The sequence below is a fragment of the Mastigoproctus giganteus genome, chromosome 12, assembly GCF_048544385.1.
Source record: "Mastigoproctus giganteus isolate SK-2022 chromosome 12, ASM4854438v1, whole genome shotgun sequence".
NCBI lineage: Eukaryota > Metazoa > Arthropoda > Arachnida > Uropygi > Thelyphonidae > Mastigoproctus > Mastigoproctus giganteus.
The window spans coordinates 64931487-64950412 of NC_143586.1; the positions used below are offsets into that span (position 1 = coordinate 64931487).

The 18926-nt window shown below is 35.5% G+C and overlaps 1 protein-coding gene across 1 annotated transcript in view; it reads right to left on the minus strand.

Moving 5' to 3' along the window:
• Positions 1-18926, minus strand: part of spas (spastin) — a 280837-nt gene that overhangs the window by 109083 nt on the left and 152828 nt on the right. The window contains exons 5-6 of the mRNA XM_090386532.1: positions 10916-11100; positions 9059-9212 (exon numbers count right to left, since the gene is read on the minus strand). Of these exons, the coding sequence (XP_090242658.1) occupies positions 9059-9212; positions 10916-11100 (339 nt within the window). The remainder of the gene's footprint in view (positions 1-9058; positions 9213-10915; positions 11101-18926) is intronic.

Here is an 18926-nt window from a genome sequence, read left to right on the forward strand (position 1 = left end):
CTGTACAACATAACCACTTTTAAGAACTACAAAGAAGCAAAGACATTTTCTAGAATATTCTTATACAGGATGTTTCAATTAAAAGGCACCAACGTCTACCTCACTTGTTATTAAGGTTTAGGCTACTTGTTTTCTAAAAAACTTTTTGAATTTAAGTTAAAATTGACTCATTTTTCCCCATTCTTCACAAACAAAAAAAAAAAAAAAAAAAAAAAAAAGCGATCTATGCTTGCTGTTTTTACAGTTTCTAAATTAAAATTTTGCATAACTGCTTTTTTTTTTAAATGAGAAAGTTGTTTCCCCGTCCTCTGCTTAGCCTAAAAATTTCAATGTACTTCTGAAACAAATGCAAATAGATTTAATTGAAGAGAAAAGAAAACAAAAACAATGATTGCATGTGATGTTTGCTCTTCAGTTTATACATTTAACTGTACAAGGACAGCTGTGTGCTGTCTCTTTGATATTTACAACCACTACATTTGTTTTTTTTTTTGTATGAAAATCATCAGTTTCTGTTAATTTATGAAGTAAGCTACTGACATTGCTAAACTAAACCAAGGAGGCGGAACAAATATGCCATTGCAAAAAGAGGGAAAAAAAGAAGAAAAAAAAAAGTTTATAAACAATTCAAAATTTAGAAATTGAATCCAAACAGTCCAATTTTAATAACACATTCAAAATTTTATCCAAAAATAAGAAAAAAGGTCCACATGAGTGAGAACTTGGACCTTTGTCATATTTGCACATATTTTTATGCCTATATCTAAAATTGTGTGATAACACTTCAGTGCTGAAATACCCTGTATATTAATATAATAAAATAAGTCAAGCTGTACTACAACAGAACAGCCTGACATTACTTTACTATGTTAATATATTAAGTAACAAGCCAAGTTGTATTACTACATAAGAATACTTTATAAAAAGCTATAAATTGAGGTTTCAACATGTGCCTTGGTTTGATATAATATTCAGATTGAAATTTTCTGAAATGCCCAGCAAAATTCTTATATGAGCAATATTAATTAATTATTTCCAAAATTATGTTTTGTATTATTGTACACTTCATTTTAACATACTTATTCAGAAATCTGCTAGCATAGATTCTGTTCTAAATATATTGGATTTATCCTTTATAGCTATTTAAGTTATCATTCTTATTTTAAACTAATGACAAAGGTGAAAATAAAAACATGGTATAATTTAAATAATAATTTTTAAAATTAAACATTACTATACAATCATCGAAGGAAAAATTACACAATGTAACCAGTGCTTACTGCTGAAGTTCTGCCAACCTCACTCAAATTCAGGTGGCACACTCCTTCAGTATTACTAGTTACACAACTTTCCTTTTGTTGTGATATAATGTTTAATTTTACAAATAATTAATTACTAATCAGTTACCAGTTAAAGGCAGAGTGATTTGTTCCCTTTCTAACAAATTGCATACTGCAGCACTTCAGACAAATGTCTGAAAGCACTGCAGTATGGTTTTCTTTTATCTGTATAATTCACCAATGGAAGCTAGTGCTGAACAAGTACTGTGCAGTTTGTCAGTGAACTGAAACCAGCAGGGCTTCCTGTTTTTAAATAATTCAGATGGTAAGGGAAGTTATTTGTTCTCTAACAGATTTTCAAGGAGCCCTGTTCTGTTAGTATTAGTAATGGCTGCATGGTGCAAGAAAGCCTATGATTTATGCTGCACCAGCCAAAAAACACTGATAAAAAAAATAATAAATAATAATTAATAAAAAAAAAGGAAATTAAACCTATCATCCTATGCGCTTCCCTGACCCAAAGGTACTATCCAGATGACCTTTGAATTTCTCCAAACTGTCAGCCTCTCTACCACCCATGTAGGCAACTTATTCAAGTAATTTATAACTCTCTGGCTAAAATAAAATTTCCTGCAGTCCAATCTAAACATTTTCCCCGTAACTTGAATTTATGTCCCCTAGTTCTAGCATCATTTATAATCTTGAAACTTTCATCCTCATTCATTTTACTGATGCCTCTCAGAGCCTTAAACACCTCAAATCAAATTTCCTCTAAGGTGTCTAGTTTCCAAACTCTGCAACCCACATATTCAAAGTCTTTCTTCATAAGGACGCCCTTTTGCCGATCTCACCAAGCGAGTGACCCTTCTTTGCACCCTTTCAAGAAGCTCGATGTCTTTCTTTAGGTGCGGTCTCCATACTTGAACACAGTATTCCAAGTGTGGTCTAACAAAAGCCTTATATAATAGGATTATCATGTCCCTATCTCTACTTGCAACAGTTCGATACATCATAGATAGGACGCCATGGGCCTTCCTTGCAACCTGTTTACAATGCTCAGAGCTGACTGGGCTAGCCAGGTGGGCAAAGTGCCTGCCTAGCAACTCAAAGGTCGCGGGTTTGAATCCCGCCTTGGGCTTGGATCAAAGTACTGCAAAAACCTTGGGAGGTGCATTATGGCCACAGAAGCTGATGCACCAACAACTACAAAAAAAAAAAAAAACAATGCTCAGAGAATTTCATGTCTGACCGTATCGTAACAACCAAGTCCCTTTCCTCCAGTACTGGGTTTAGTTGAACTCCACCAAGTGAATAAGTTATTTTGGGATTACTGTTTCCCAGGTGTAATGCCTTACACTTTGTTGGATTAAAGCATAGCTGCCATTTTTCTGACCATTCCTGAAGTCTATCTAGGTCTCTCTGAAGAAGCTCAGCTTGACAGTGATCATTAACCACTACCAATTTTAACATCATCTGCAAATTTAGACATCACGCCCTCTATCCCTTCATCAATGTCGTTTATGAAAATTAAAAACAACAGTGGTCCTAATACTGATCCTTGGGGAACCCACTTCTTACATCAACCCAATCTGAGAAATAGCCATTTATCACAACCCTCTGCCTACTGCCCTGAAGCCATCCTGCTATCCATCTAAGGATTTTCCCAGTGATTCCAACCTGTTCCAGCTTATAAAGCAACCGCTCATGTGGGACTGAGTCAAAAGCTTTGCTGAAATCTAAATAAACAATGTCGAAATTATTCCCTAAATCCAGCTCGTGAGTGACCCTTTCGAAATAGCTAACCAGATTTGTTAAACATGATTTTCCCTTTACAAAACCATGCTGAGTATCCTTGAGAATTTCAATTCGATCCAAATGATCCTGAATTCCACCCTTGATCATTGCCTCCATGAAATTCCCTACCACTGTAGTCAGACTGACAGGTCGATAATTTCCCACTTCACTTTTAGAGCCACCCTTATGTATGGGAGATACATTGGCACTTTTCCAATCCAAGGGAATCTCCCCAGAGTCTAGTGATGCTCACATAATTAGCCTCAATGGTTCAGTGCACTCACTTGCCACCTCCCTTAAGATTATGGGGTAGATTCCATCAACTCCAGGAGCCTTACTGGCCTGTAGGCTCGAAAGTTTTTTCATTAAATAATCTTGCGAAATTTCAATATCATTAATTACATATTTTTCAACTTCGCTCCCACAATTTCCCATTGCCACAAAAGGTTTTTCATTTGTAAACATCAATGCAAAATAACTGTTGAGTTCATCTGCAACGGCAGCTGGTGTATTTAATAATATTGCCTTTCCCTTACGTAAAGGTCCGATCTGGATTGTCCTACTCTTCTTGGCATTTATATATGTGAAGAATTCCTTATTCCCCCCCCCTCTTTGCTCTGTTTGCTAGTGATTTCTCATAAACTGCCTTTGCCTGTCGAACCTCTTTTCTGTGGCTCTATTACAGATCATATTGTAGCTGTTACACACTTCAGTACTTTTTATTGCTCTGTAACTTTTCCATGCCACCTTTTTCTGCTCGAGTAATGTGGCAACTTCACTATTCATCCAACTTGGAACCCTCCTCCTGGAGTATTTTTTTAACGGTATATACGCATTGAAGGCATCTGTGATTAATGTTTTAAAAGCGTACCACAGTTCAAATGTATTCATTTTCTGCACGATATCTACCCAGTTAATAGAGGCCATGTAGTACCTTACGGCATCGTAATTTCCTTTTCTGAAATTAAAACCCATTCCTTTGCCTTTTACTTCTGCTACCTCTCTCATCATCATCCACCGTAGAACTCCGTGATCACTTCCTGCTACTGGTTCCTCTACCTTCAGCCCTGTTGTGTCATCTGATTCATGTGTGATGATGAGGTCTAGGATATTCTTTTCTCTAGTACTTTCCCTGACATGTTGATACAAATAACAGTCATCTAGTTGATTTAAAAATTTTGTTCCCCATGTTGAGTTTCCTTCCCATTTTCTCCAATCAATTAGAGGCAAATTGAAATCACCCATAATAAGACATTGACGCTTACTTGCCCATTCCATTTGAATGTAGAGGCTTTTGTCATAATCTTCACAATCACCTGGTCTGTAGATTACTCCTACTCGCATTATACCTTTGTTTCCAACTATCTCACACCATACAGATTCTATACTAGCATGTGAAACGTCTGAATCCAGGAAAGCTATCGTCGCACTCAGGCTACTTCTGATAAGAAGCATTACCCTACCACCCCTTCTATCTACCCGATCCTTCCTAAATATATTATACAAGCTGTACTGAAACTCATCATGCCCAATTTCCGGGTGGCACCATGTCTCCATAAGCCCTATTATGTCCGTGTTACTTGTTTTAACCAGCAGTTCGAATTTGCTCATTTTATTGACGACACTTCTAACATTACTGTATAAACAATTAAGACTTACTGTTCTTGTATATTTAACAACTCTAACACAACCCTTGAAGTTTTTTAGGCTCTATGTTTCTCATAATAGGCCTACATCCCCAGCTTAACTGAAATACTTCACATCTGGAATTGGAACCACATCGGTCCACTAGATATAAATGGCATAATTACTGATGTTCCTGACAAGCTAAATATTTTGCATCTACATTCACATCTGAAGAATGTTTCTATGGATGGAGATACCAGAAACATACTACTGTCTTCCTGTATATACATTATGTTGTTACTGCTTCAATAACTTTTCTTTGCTGGATGCATTCTTTAAACAAAACACTTTGTTCAGAGAGCATAAACTTCAAATTTACTTCTGTTAAACACACAGAGAGAAAGAGGATATCTAAATTAAACATTCTAACAGATGAATAATTAACATGTTAAGCAGCCAAATAATGGGTGTAAAGTTCATTCTTTAATTAAATTATAAGATTACTCTAATTTCTTTTAGATTTGGCAAGTATGGGCTTGGCACACCCAGGGTCCTGAGCTGGATCTGTGTGTGTGTGTGTGTGTGTGTCTAGAGAATTTTTTTTTTTTTTTTTTTTTTGGCTGGTGCAGCATAAGCCTCAGGCTTCCTTGCACCATATAGCTAATAATAATAATTAGTATAACTTCCATAATTCATAACTTTTTTTGGAACTCTTTCCTCAATGAATGGTCAGACAGAAAACTAGCTACCCAATTACAAAAACAGTTGGCAAATCCATAAAATGGAAGTTTGTTTAGAGGCTTTTTATGCCAAAAATAATCAAAAGCATTAGAAATGTCAAGAGAAATTGGCAAACTTTTGCACTTAAATTTTTCCAGAGATGAGTCATAACTGCCTTGAGTGAAAGTGGAAATTAGGATAATTCCACTCCTGCATTAACATCGCTTTTTCTAGGAAATGGAAACAACCAAAGCTTGGTCTTCCTTGAGATGCTTGTTAGAATCTCAGACAATTCTCTTATTACTATGAAACATAGAAAACCCACAGAAACTGCTCAGCTTCAGGTCCTAACACCATTAAAGTTAAAATTATCAAGGAGATAACCCTAGAGTACTCTGAAATAAAATAAGGTAAAAACTTCATCATTAAACATTTTACAGAAGAATGACTACTTACACAAGATTCTATGAATGGATTATATCTGACACCCTTTGGCAGGCTGTAACTTCTGGTGTCAGTAAGGATAAAGAAATAGTTAGGGCCTATTGTCCCAACTATTTATTTATCCTTAATGACACCAAGAAGTAGTAGAAACTTGTCCAAAAAATTTTCAAGTATGAAAATGATGCATTGCCACAACTGATGAAATTTGTGCTACCTACCTCAGCAATTATAAGAACATTTTTCAGTGGGAACTTGTGCACCAAATAGTTATATGCTGCCATAAAGTATTTTCTAACTGAGCAAAAGAACAATCTGCCCTTGCTTTAGACTCTCAACAACCTTGGCAGTAAAAAAGACCTCCATATCAGCAGAAACAATCTCATCAACAATGTTAATATTGTGCAGATTTGCTCTTTTTATAAAATCTATTGAACCATCCCTTGGAGGCACTGAAACTTGATTCACCACTTGCATTAGCAGCGTAAGACTGTGATAAATATGCTGGGCCTTGTGCGTGATCATATTAGAACTGAGCAGCACATTTCTATTCCTATGGTCTTTGATCCAAACATTCAATAACTGTTCCATTTTTTCAGTAAGCATATCACATTGACTAACAAAAGTGGATTTTTGCATTTGCAGAGTGTTGCCAACTTAATGCTTGCTTTAAGTTTGTCCTCACTTTTTAATTGTTTGTATCAATGATTCAATGCAATCATTCTTTTGCTCAAGATGCATACATCCTTCCTCACTCTATTTTCCCCAAAATAATCGTTTACTCATGCAATGACAGAATTTTTCTGGATTTTTTCTTCCTGGAATCACTTTCGGATATGGAGGCACGATTTGAAGCCATTACGTTAAGGTTACTATTGAAATAAAATATAAATTCACTCAACTCAAACTCGCATCGATGCTAACATAGACTCAAGTTGACTAAAGAGTCATTCAAGTATTACATCACGCTGTTTCTGAGAACTGTCGAGTTGAAAGGTACATAAATGAAAAATATATTTGCAATAAAAAAAGTACAGTGGCAGACAAAAAAACTGCATCACCTTAAGAAAAAAAAAAAAGTAACATTTGTAGTGAAATGCATAAGATATTGTTTGATTACAGTCAATTTTGCTTGTCGCAAAGCAAAGGTTTTGCATCAGATAACTCTTCTATTGCATCAGACAGTAATTGCAAGGTATTGCATCAGCTGTTTCTATAAATACTGCGTTGGAAGGGTATACACTCTCATTAATATGCTCATTAACACACTCATTTTACAAAGGTGTAAGCATGGCTCCATATGTTGACACCAAGGAAAAAAGTGTAGCTGTTGCTCTGTCCCAGGAAGAGTTTTCTACATGTGCTATCACTGCTAAAATAAGCTGCCATCAGTCAACAGTATCGCGGGTGCTGAAATTAAAGCGTGAAACCGGTGATGTGAAGAGAAGACTGGGATCAGGCCACATGAGAGTGACTACGCCTTCCCAAGATCAATATTTTAAATGGCTATGCTTTCGTAATTGCCATGCTAGTGCTCCTGATCTAAAACTGGACTTTGAGATGGCCTCTGGTGTTGAAACAAGTGCACGAACTATCCAAAGATGGCTTCTGGAATGTGGTCTGCATGCCTACCGGCTCAAGAAGAAGAAGCAGCATTTGTTAATCCAACAAAGGGGAAAGAAGCAAGTTGCTTGGGCTAAAACGCATGTTTCATGGACAAAAGCGCAATGAGACACGGTCATCTTTTCTGACGAATCGAAATTCAACCTGCATGGCTTGGGTGGGAAGCCATATGTCAGAAGACGAAAATTGGAGGCATACCATCCTGACTGCATAACACCAATTGTAAAGTTCCCCATTGGTCAGATGGTCTGGTGATGCATAACAAGCAAAGGGGTGGGGCAAATTAAGTTTATTAATGGAACGGCAAATGCAGAAACCTACATTGCTGTCTTGGAGGAGTGCCTGAAACCCATTATTAGGGATCACTACACAGACATCCAAAACTGCATTTTTCAACAGGACCCAGCACCTTGCCACATAGCAAAATTGTAAGTTTTATGCTATTTAGATTTAATGATGAGTTTGTCTTCTTGTCTCACAAGGCTTAAAACATACTTGCACCAATGTTTTCCCCCGTTTTTCTCCCTTAAGCTGCAGTCATACCTCAGAAATGCTGGCACTACAGGGTTGGACTGGCCCGGCAACAGTAAAATTTGAACCCTATTGAAAACTGCTGGTACATAATGTAATCTAAAATTGCTCAGAAGAAGCCAACAAGTAAGATTTAGCTGCAGGAGAGCACTGTAAGGGTGTGGTGCCACGAAATTGGGCAACTGTATATCCAGAAGTTGATTAACTCTATGCGAGATTATTGCAAGGCTGTAATTGCAGTTCGAGGAGGAACAATAAAATGTTGAGGATTTATTTTGCTGATTTACAGTACATAATACTATTACGTTAACTTGTCATTTCAGTTGGTACAAGTAAATGCAATAAAATGTACGTTTGGTTGTCATGATTGCTATTTGTATGATTTCTCATATTTCCATTAATTACGCATTTTGCCCTTTGGGAAGATATTTATGGCAATCAGGTAGTGTCTTTTTATTGGATTTCATTCACAGAGATATATATCCCAGCTAACAAATGCATTTCGAACATTTCTGCAATCCACAATGCAGCACAAAATACATTATTTGCAAAATTCACATGTGATGCAGTTTTTTTGTCCACCACTGTAGGTACAATGTAGAGAGGCTAAATTTTGACTGATCGTGAAACTGCAAAGTGCCACAAAACAGCTGTCTCTGATAACAAAGTCACTTAGAATGAAATTATGATACTAAATTCAATCGTTCAATTGTGGTAAAGCAACTACATACTATATAATAGGGTAGAACAGCTGAGTCAGATACAATGTGCTACTGTGAATCTTGGCCATGTAGGGCACAATCCATGTCACATGGACTTCTACCTCATAAGTGCGAATCCACGCATGGTGAAGCTGCGCTCGGCAGGGGTAACCTGTATCTCTAACTACATGTTTTTTTCAAATAGCAAAAGCTTACTTACTCCTTTCAAGAAATCTTTAGACGTGCTGGAAACATTTTACACATTTCAAAAATTTTTGTTAATAGACAAAACCTACACTGATTCAATAACATAGTAACAAAGTAATTGTAATTAAGTCTCACCAATATCATCAAAAGTAACTATGGGTCCTCCATCTACTATTTCATCCATTATAACTTGAGCCAACTTAGGATCGACTCCTTTCAAGCTTAATGCTCTATTTAATTTTTGAGCTCTGGCTGTTGTGGCTATGGCTTTAGATGGGGACTGCCTCCGCTGCAAAAAATTTTTTTAATTTCAAAGTTATGAAAAAATTAAGCCATAAAATAACTTTCTGGATGTAAAATTTACATATCAATTATAATCTTAAATTATAGGAGAAAACCTCATACCTTTTTAGTAGGACTGTTAATCTCCAACACTCAATCGCGATTGATTATAATATGAAGCTAGTCATAATTATAAATAAATGTGCATAATCATAAATAAATCAAATTAAAATAGCTATTAATTAAAATCATCATGCCTTCAACTCTCATATCACGTCAAGCAAATCTGAAAGAATTACAGAAAGACTGCGGCCACCAACCTCCAAAAAACCAACCATCACATGCCACCATGAGAATTGAAAAACAATTGTCGCAAAAACCTAAAAACAACAAAACAAATAAATATCCATTAATTCACACATAAATTAAACTTTAAAACCATTTTATAACTTCTTTTAAGAGACCGCCTTATTTGGTTTGTTACCGTGTTCACAAGAAGTACAAAAGTGATTCGCGAATGATATCCCCCGTTTTATATAAAAAATTAACGACACCTGACACAAGATTATTTATATAGACCAATGTATGAATTACTATTCATGCATGCGTGTAAGCATCCACGAGTCTGAAATATTATAAGGTCTGCTTATATTAATAGAGTCAACATTTAATCTCATTTCTAACGTTTCGGCAATTAATAATTTAAAATATTCCCGCTGTTTATTAAGAACTTTCGATTCATTAAAAAGAAACACGTGTCCATCAGTGATTGCAAGAAACACAAACTCAGAGGCATCCATCCTACTTGATGCCACATGCTGCTGTATCCTTACCAAAAGTAAATTTTGGGTCGAGCCAATATAAGTAGAATTGCACCCACCACAAAAAATATTGTTAACAATATATGAATTATAATATTTTTCAATTTTTTTTTGTTACCTTGACTTGTAACAAACAGACTGTTGTTACAAGTCAATCATCTAGCACAATACAGCCAGATATTGTATAAATATTTTGTGGAAAAGAAAAAAAATTCTAAAAGACAAACATTCCAGATAGGTGTTTTACTTTCTACAGGGGGCATATCACAGAATCTGAATTTGCCAGTAGTTACAAAATTAATCTTGGAATTCAAAATAAGATGTCAAAGTTTCCTAAATATCAAAAGAGAAAAATTCTTCCAAGATTTTAATCATGAAAAGAGCATCTAAAGTGCTTCAAAATGTTTCCTATGGGCAGTCCTGTAATGGACCCTTCTGATGTATGGAATTCCTCCGTTGTCGGGTTTGTAGGATTATTCTTCAGGATGATGTAGCCATTCTACCAAGGATTTTGTCAATCTTGACCCATAAATTTCTCAGCCTACCAGATTGTGATATCACCTTCTTTCTTCTTACACAAGATGAACTACTGCTGCCTTCAAATGGTTCAAACAGTCTATTTTCTATTTTGTGTGTGTGTGTGTAAAATATCTGTTTCTTGTCTGCAAATGCCTAGCTTGTTTAGGTTTCCCATGCCTACTCTCCATGTTCATAAATAAGATTTCACTATACTCAAAGTATAACAAGACTAAAAAATAGCTGAAATATGGCTATAAAGATGGATCAGAGTTCAATTTTCTTCAAAATATTTATCATCTAATCAGCTCCATATTAGCCCTATTAGATATAAAATTAAATGGAAGTTTATATCTGGATTTTAAAAAGATACCTTTGGAGAGGATCCAATAATGGGCGGCTGAGAAAACTGACGTCGGACGGTTGGTGGTGTTGTAGGTACCTTTCTTGAAATAGCACCAGTCCTCAGTAAGCGAGGCGAGGAGGGCATAGCCCGTGGCAGTGTTTGACTCTTCATCGGTAGAGTAATCTTGCGTAATGTAACTTTTCTATTAGAAACTAAAAATAAATAAAAAATAAATATATATAAAATTATTAAAGAGTAAAGTAAACTGAGAGAAAATAAAAAATATATATAATTTAGAATAGCAAATTTATCACATGTAAAATCATTTAAGATTATTTCAGGAGGTTATTTTAGCAGTTCTATAAGATTTTTAAAAATTCTTTTACAGATAAAATGTACCACTGTTATCAAACTTATCACGTAACTATTTATAGATGCTCAGTAAATGTGTTCATTGCTATTTATTTAAACTTCATATAAATGTTTCTTCAAATATGTTCAAAAAATGAATTTCCTATAAAGAAAAAAAAAACTTCTAAATTTCATTACTTATACAAAATTCTAAATTCTTTAGTGTAATTAAGTATGCCACTGACTAATAAAAATAATATTTAAATCACTGTAACTAGCAGACCATCTTTTGGTCTATTATATAAATGTGATCCATTTAAATGTCTCTCAAAGATAAATTCCACCTTAAAGAAAATTCAGGTCACATCTCTAAAATTCATATCTGTACATATAAATTTTTCAAAAAAAAAAAAAAGTTTTTGTGAGTAGTAGGATCTAAAATATGCTTATCTGAAATGGATAAGCATATTTTACAACTATATGAACTAAAGTATGATAGGAACCAGTACACTTCAGCAGTCCATGAATTTCTGATGTATCAAAACTTTCTCAAGAAAAGGTCAAGCACATTTTAAGCTACGGTTCATTATGCAAATATTGCAGAGGGTAGTATTCAGAAGTATTAACGAGGAAGCAAAAATGTAATTTACAAACTACATGCCACATGAAACTCAGTGAATTTGAATGCAGATTGGCAGTGGGATGTTTCAGGGCAGAATAGTAAAGTATATTACAAGGGGTAAGCATTTAATTTGCAGATTGGTGCAAGATCTTATCTTAATTATCATCTGAACCTTCTGTGCATTTCTCCTTCTCGAAATACTCTCCCTTGAACTTTACGCACTATCACCACCATTGTACCCACGCATTAAATGCTTTTTTACAAGTCATTTTTTGAAAGACTGCAAAATGCTTTTGCTGTGGCTCTGCGAGTATTGTTGTCGAATGTGAAACGTTTGCCTTTCAGAGCTTTCTTCAGACGTAGAAACAAAGAGAAATCACATGGGGCTATTGTCCAGTGAATAAGGTGGTGGGGGGGGGATGTGGTAGAACCTCTGTGCCTATGGCAGTGATCACTGGCTACAAAATATTAGCCGTACAGGGCCTGACATTGTCTTGATGGAGAAACCACTTCACATTGGAAAGTGGTTGATGTTTCTCACGAATGGCACAGCAAAATGACTCCAAGAACCTCAGAGTATACTTCATTATTCATAGTTGTTCCATGAGGCACAAAACGTATAAAAAGAATGTATTTTATGTCAAAAAAAATACAACAATTTGCTTGTCAGCCGAACATAAAAGCTCTGAAGCTTGAATTTACTTAGGTCATGGTGAATCAGAATGCCTCCACTCTCACTCAACTGTTGTTTGTCTCTGGATCATAGTGAAAAATCCAAGTTTGATCACATGTCACTATTTAATTTAAGAAGTTTTGACCCTGTGTTTCAGAACAATCAAGCATTTCTTTGCACAAGTATATTCTTTGCTGTTTTTGTTCTGGAGTCAATCTGTGTAGAATCCAACAGGCACAGATTCTCAACATTTTCAGATGATCTTTCACAACAGTGTGAGCACTATCCATTCTTACAATTAATTCACGAAGTGTAATTAATCTTGTCTTCATCCAAGATTTCTTGGGCTTTTGCAATTTGCTCGGGAGTTTAGGAGGAAGGAAGACCAGGTCTTCGGTCATCTGCAACAGACACACACTTCTTTAACTGAATTGCTTGTGCCATTTAAATATGGCAATCCTACTAAAACACTCATTACCATCCACTCCATTAATTTCTTTAACTGTTTCCAATGCATTTAAGCCTTGTCTTGTCTGACACAATAACAAATCGCATATCACCATTCAATCTGTATGTCCAACATGATACTTGCTTCAAAATGACTGTCAGTGACATGTTGCTTAAAAAAAAAAACGCCTCTTCACACAACACCAACTCTACAAGTATTGCATGCACAGAGTCTGCTCAGTAGTTATGGAAAGTTTGTGCGGTAAACAAAATCTTGCATCAGTCCATGAATTAAATGATCACCCATCATACACATACTAATTTAAGAGGTGCTCAACATTCTAAATAAAAACTTCCAGAAGTCACACACACACACACACACACACACACACACACACACACACACACACACACACACACACACAATATCCATATCACTTTTTAATAAGCATACTTCAAATCCTTTTTAATAAGCACAAATTACGTAACAGTGGCTAACAGTTGCAATTGCCTGCCAATTTTGAAAGCAATTTTCCTACTACCCTCTACAATACATTGCCTGCTATTACTTGGAAATAGCAAAGAAAAGCTGGCAGCACCTACTGAAAGAATAAACCAATTTGTATCCCAATGGATACGTTGACTTTTCTGAAACAACCTTGAAAATATAAATTTGCATACTTTTCAAAGGATTAAATCTAAGTGCTCGCTCTGTGTCTCTCTCTCAAGATAGTATGGACATATAGTTGGCTGGGAGAAGATATGATGTTTGTTTGTTATTTGTTTTTTAGGAGCATCAGCAACTAAGGCCATATTGCTCCGGGGATATTCGGTGGTCATTCCCTGACCTTTCCACATCCATCGTATTTGGTGGGCACGGGCTTGAAGAAGATATAAGGTAAACAGATATTTGAAGCAGAAATTAATGGTAACAGGTGCAGAGGCAGATCAAGAGGAAGGTGGATCAATGATGTCAAGCAGGCATTAGAAGGAAGTGGGCTTATTCTGGCTAGGGCCATAGATCTAATAGGGAAAAAAAGGTAGAATTGAGGGAAAACATTAAATTGAAAGATTAATCAGTACTATTTAACTTGTAGCTGTTAACTGTATTTCATTACTGTAATTATTCTTTTCATTTATTGCATTCATATCCCCATTCATCTTAAAATATTCTGGTAGTTTGTGCATGTGGAAAACATTAGAAAAGATCCTCTAAAAATAGTGTTAGGACCCCCACACAACCTGGTACTTCTCAACACAAAACATTACTAATTACAAACTTTTTCAGGCCACAAGGTGGACCTGCCATTTGTCAGAAAAAATAGATAGAATGTTTAGTACTATAGGACATTTCAAGAAAGGAAATGATCTGACAACCATTGACATACAGCTGTTATTTAAATTTAATAAAGATTTTACACAACTGAGATATTCCTGTTATAAAAAAAAGCAACCGAATAAACATTTATTTCACATGTTTCTCTAGAAGCTTCAATATTCTTTTTAAAAACTTATCCAATGTAGGGTGGCATAAGATAATTTATGACTTATGGCAGTAGCTTCAGTTATGTGCACTGTCATGAGCAAATGCATAATCTATTTCAGATTAAGCTAACACCACTAAGAAATATAAATAGTTTCAACCAGGGCTGTGGAGCCAGAGCTACAGAGCCAGAGGTTTCTATGGAGCTGGAGCCAGTAAAAAAAAAAAAACTGGCTCCTTGGCTCCAACTAACTTGTTCAGTCATAATCATGAGGTCGGCACAAATGTTATATGCTTTGATGCTTCGTGGTGTAGTTTCATTTCTCTGTTCTTTTTGTTTACTATTTTTTTTTTTTAAATTTAATGTCTAACCCAGTCCAGTGAGTGGTTTTCAAATAATGCATATTTTATTTTTTCAGAAATGTCAAATGTGTGGAAGCCCTCTATAATGAACAAAGGATCTAGAACAAAGTCCAATGTATTGGAATACTTTACGGTCACTGAAGATGGTCAATAATATATTTGCACATGCCAAGTGAATGACACTGATGGCAAGATTTTGACTTGTGGAGCAAAAATTAGTAAAACTTTGACCAATAAAATCAGTGTTTCAACATATGCCCAACATACAAGCAAGTATCTTCATCAACTAGTGAAAGACATTCTGCAAGAGTTTTAATAATAAGAAAAGAGCATTTATTGTGCATCGTGACCAATAATGCCCCCAACATGTCAAATACCATTGAGAAGTTAAATAAAGACCAAGGGAGAGGTGATTCAATAACAGATGATGAAAGTGAAAGAGATGAATCAAGTGGTGAGACTCCAAAATCAGAACATGATGATGACATAGAAGCAGAACTGGATTTAAGTGACATCATGGATGAAATTTCAAGCCTCTCAAGAGTCCAGCACACGTGTTGTGGTATTCATACTTTACAGCTGGCAATTCATGATGGCTTAGGAAATAAACGTAAACGTGCAACTGCTCTTGTAAGTAAGGTGAGACAGGTTGTACTAGCTTCTAGAAAGCCAAAAATAGAAGCAATAATTAACCTGTGTGCTGGAAAGGTAACAATTTTGGATCAAGCTACTAGGTGGGGTAGCACATATATGATGATGGACCACTTACTGGAACTCGTGGCGTGGACGGATACTGGGAAAAGCAGCCTTCCTGGTGATTGCTGCTTTTTGGTAGCTAAATGGCCAGAAAAAAACTAAACAACATTATGCAAATATAGCACTACACTAATTTCTGGCCATTGTATAGAGTTTTATATATCATCACAGAACCATGGCTGACATGAACTAATGTTTAGGAGCTGCCTTACATAAGACACCACATGTCCACATATCCTTATTGACATGGCCAACCCTGAACTAACACAAGTACTGTGGGACCGCAGAAACTTAAAAACTCACTTTACCAACCACATACTACTACAAAGAAAATTCAAGGTGAAGACTTTATTCATGTCGGTTCCTAAACAAATGGAAGCCTCTGATCTACTGCCTCTCCAAGATATATGGTCCCATAGCTGAAGGTGTCATGATCTCCATGGAAGTTAAGGAAAAATCTTTATTGGGAAATGTAATATTAGCTAGCATTTATGTTGATCTCAAGTACAGACGTTTATTAAATGATGGACAACAAAGCAAAGTAAAGTAAAGGAAGTTTTATGTGATATAGCACTCAGAATAAGAAACCTTCAAGGATGCCCAGTCCCAGGAGATGTAATACAAAGCAATCCACTGCCATCACATCATCTAATACTAATTCTGAAGATTAGTTTGACTTTGAAAAGATTACTGACAAACAGCATAGCTTGAAAGGCTGTCGACTTGAATTATAAAAAGGCATACGGCACGTTACTCTTTTTTTACATTGACTAAATTCAAGTTAGAATTGTGTCCCTCACTGAAGTTGATAAAACTGAAGGTAAAAATTCTCCCCAAAGACACCCCCTGTTTGAAGGCACCTTCAAACAGGGGGTGTCTTTGGGGAGAATTTTTACAATTTCAGAATCCTTTAGGTTAGATTATATTTTGTCATTCCAATTCCACATTTACTGTAATTTGTTTCTAACCGTAAAAGAGTTTGAGATTAGGTTTAAGGAATTTTTTTTTATAAGATTTTATTATAAAATTACTATTAGTAATCAAAAGCTTAAGAAATTTATATTTAAACTCAACTCAGAATTGACTTATCAAGCAATGACATCTTTTTAACCATCTAGTCATCACTCCAGTGCATTTTTTTTTCCATGCAAAAAAAACCCCAAAAAATCCTTAGATATTTAAATATAAATATAATTATAATTAAATATATATTAAAATTGCATCACTATGAATTTTAGTACACTAAAAGCATATTATTCATCTTTAGACTTTTCGTTAATCTAGAAAATTTTTATTAGATTTTACATTCATGTTATTTTATTTCTCAAAAACAATGAATATGTTATTTTTAATTAATATATTTTCATAACTGCCCCAGCTTCCCCACATTAAATTGGATTGATGAGACTTTACTTTTAAAAATGCAACACAAAGAAAGTGAAATGTTCTAATGAATGTTTGATTTATAGACTTCCCATATAAAAATACTTAAATTATTAGTTAATTGAATACTGTTAATGACAGAAATAAGAAAAGTGCAAAGTGAAATACAGACAAGGTTGGTGGGTGGTGTGTATAAAATGATTATAAAAACCAAATTTGTCACCAAAGGAAAAGCAAATCACAGATTAGTTTCATATATCTCTGAAGTCATTTAAACATAAGAGAAACAACAGTACACCTTAAGAAAAATCTAACTATTACTTTCTGAAGTTAAAATAACATTAATAAATAAAATTAAATTATTTTCAAAAACAAAAATCACAATATCATGAAAGCAAAGTATTTAAAAAGCATATATTTTAAAGATATTGGATAACCTGTGAATACTTTAAATTAAGTGAGATAGATCACCTCCCCCCCCCCATAAGGGAGGTGATCTATCTCACTTATCTAAGTTTAGGCTGTTTGTCATCTACCCCTTTAGTCATACTTGGGCTGAAATTTTGCATCAGGTGATAACATTGGATAAGTATTAACATTTAGACAATTTTCAAATTAATTTCACCTAATCAACTCCTCCCCCCCACCTTAATGGGAGGAAAGTTGTTCCCAGTCCTTGGTTTACTCTAAAAACAACTTCATTTGAAGAAAGAGGGGGCATTGGAACTGTGACAGTTGTATGTGATGTTCCTCTTCAAAACATGCACACCTTTGTCTCATCTTCATAAATTCAAATTGAGGAAAGACAATTGTAGAATAGATGTACAGAAATTTGCCTGTAGCCAGCAGGTGGTTGATAGTTGGAACAAATTTCCATCTGTTCTAGTGGAGGTCAATAACTTAAATAAGTTCAAGGCAGAACGAGAAACATTTGGAGTGAATGGATGAGTGAAATAGGATGGGTTTTTTTTTTTTTTTTGGCTTATGCTATATAAGCTTGCATCATAGGCATCTACTAAATCTAATGCTAATCTTGGCAAGGCCACTCCGTAGCCAGGCAGGAAGGAGCAGCAGCAGTGCGTAGCACACGCTTCTTGATTAGACCGGGGTTCCAGCATGTCACCACCAAATATGGAGGATGCGGAAAGTTCAGGGAATGACCACCGCATATCCTGGAGCAATATGGCCTTAGTTGCTAATGCTCCTAAAAAAAAACCAAATAACAATAACAAACAGCTAATCTTGGCACAACATGCTAAACATTGAAAGCAGTGCTGGGGATTTCAAGGACTACTGGGAGTAATGAAACAAGTAAATACATGGTCTGTGTTAGGGTAACTAAGAGTAAGAACAGGTGCATGTATATCAATGCTAGGAGTACAGTAAATAAATTTGATGCAGTGCTGGTCAAGACACCAAATGCAGATGTTGAGACTTCAGAGAGGTGGTGTCACTCAGATATGAGGGATACAGAATTTGAATATGGGAAAGTACAATGTATACAGAAAGAAGAGACAGGCTAGGATTGGAGGGAGAGGTTATGCTCTTAGTTAAGAAGTACATTAAGGCAGTGCATCCAGTTGACATTGGTGGCCAGTGCAATGTGGAGAATCAGTTCGGTGTGACATAAGCACAGAGAAAGCAAAATTGAGAGTAGGAGTGTGTTATAGGCCTAATGATTCTGATGAGTACAGCAAACAGCTGTACAGAGAAATAGAATGGGCCAGTAAATCAGAATGTATTATAATGGGTATTTTAACTTTCCAGATAATACTGACTGGAACTTGTAGGTTAGTCACTCATAGACTAGCAAGACCTTTGTGGATTTATTGGATGACTGTTTTCTACGGCAGCATGCTCAAGAGGCAACCAGAGGGAGTAATGCTTCTTGATTTGATTATCAGCAGTGATTATTCATGTATTAAAAATCTGCAGATAAAAGCACCGCTAGGTGGCAATG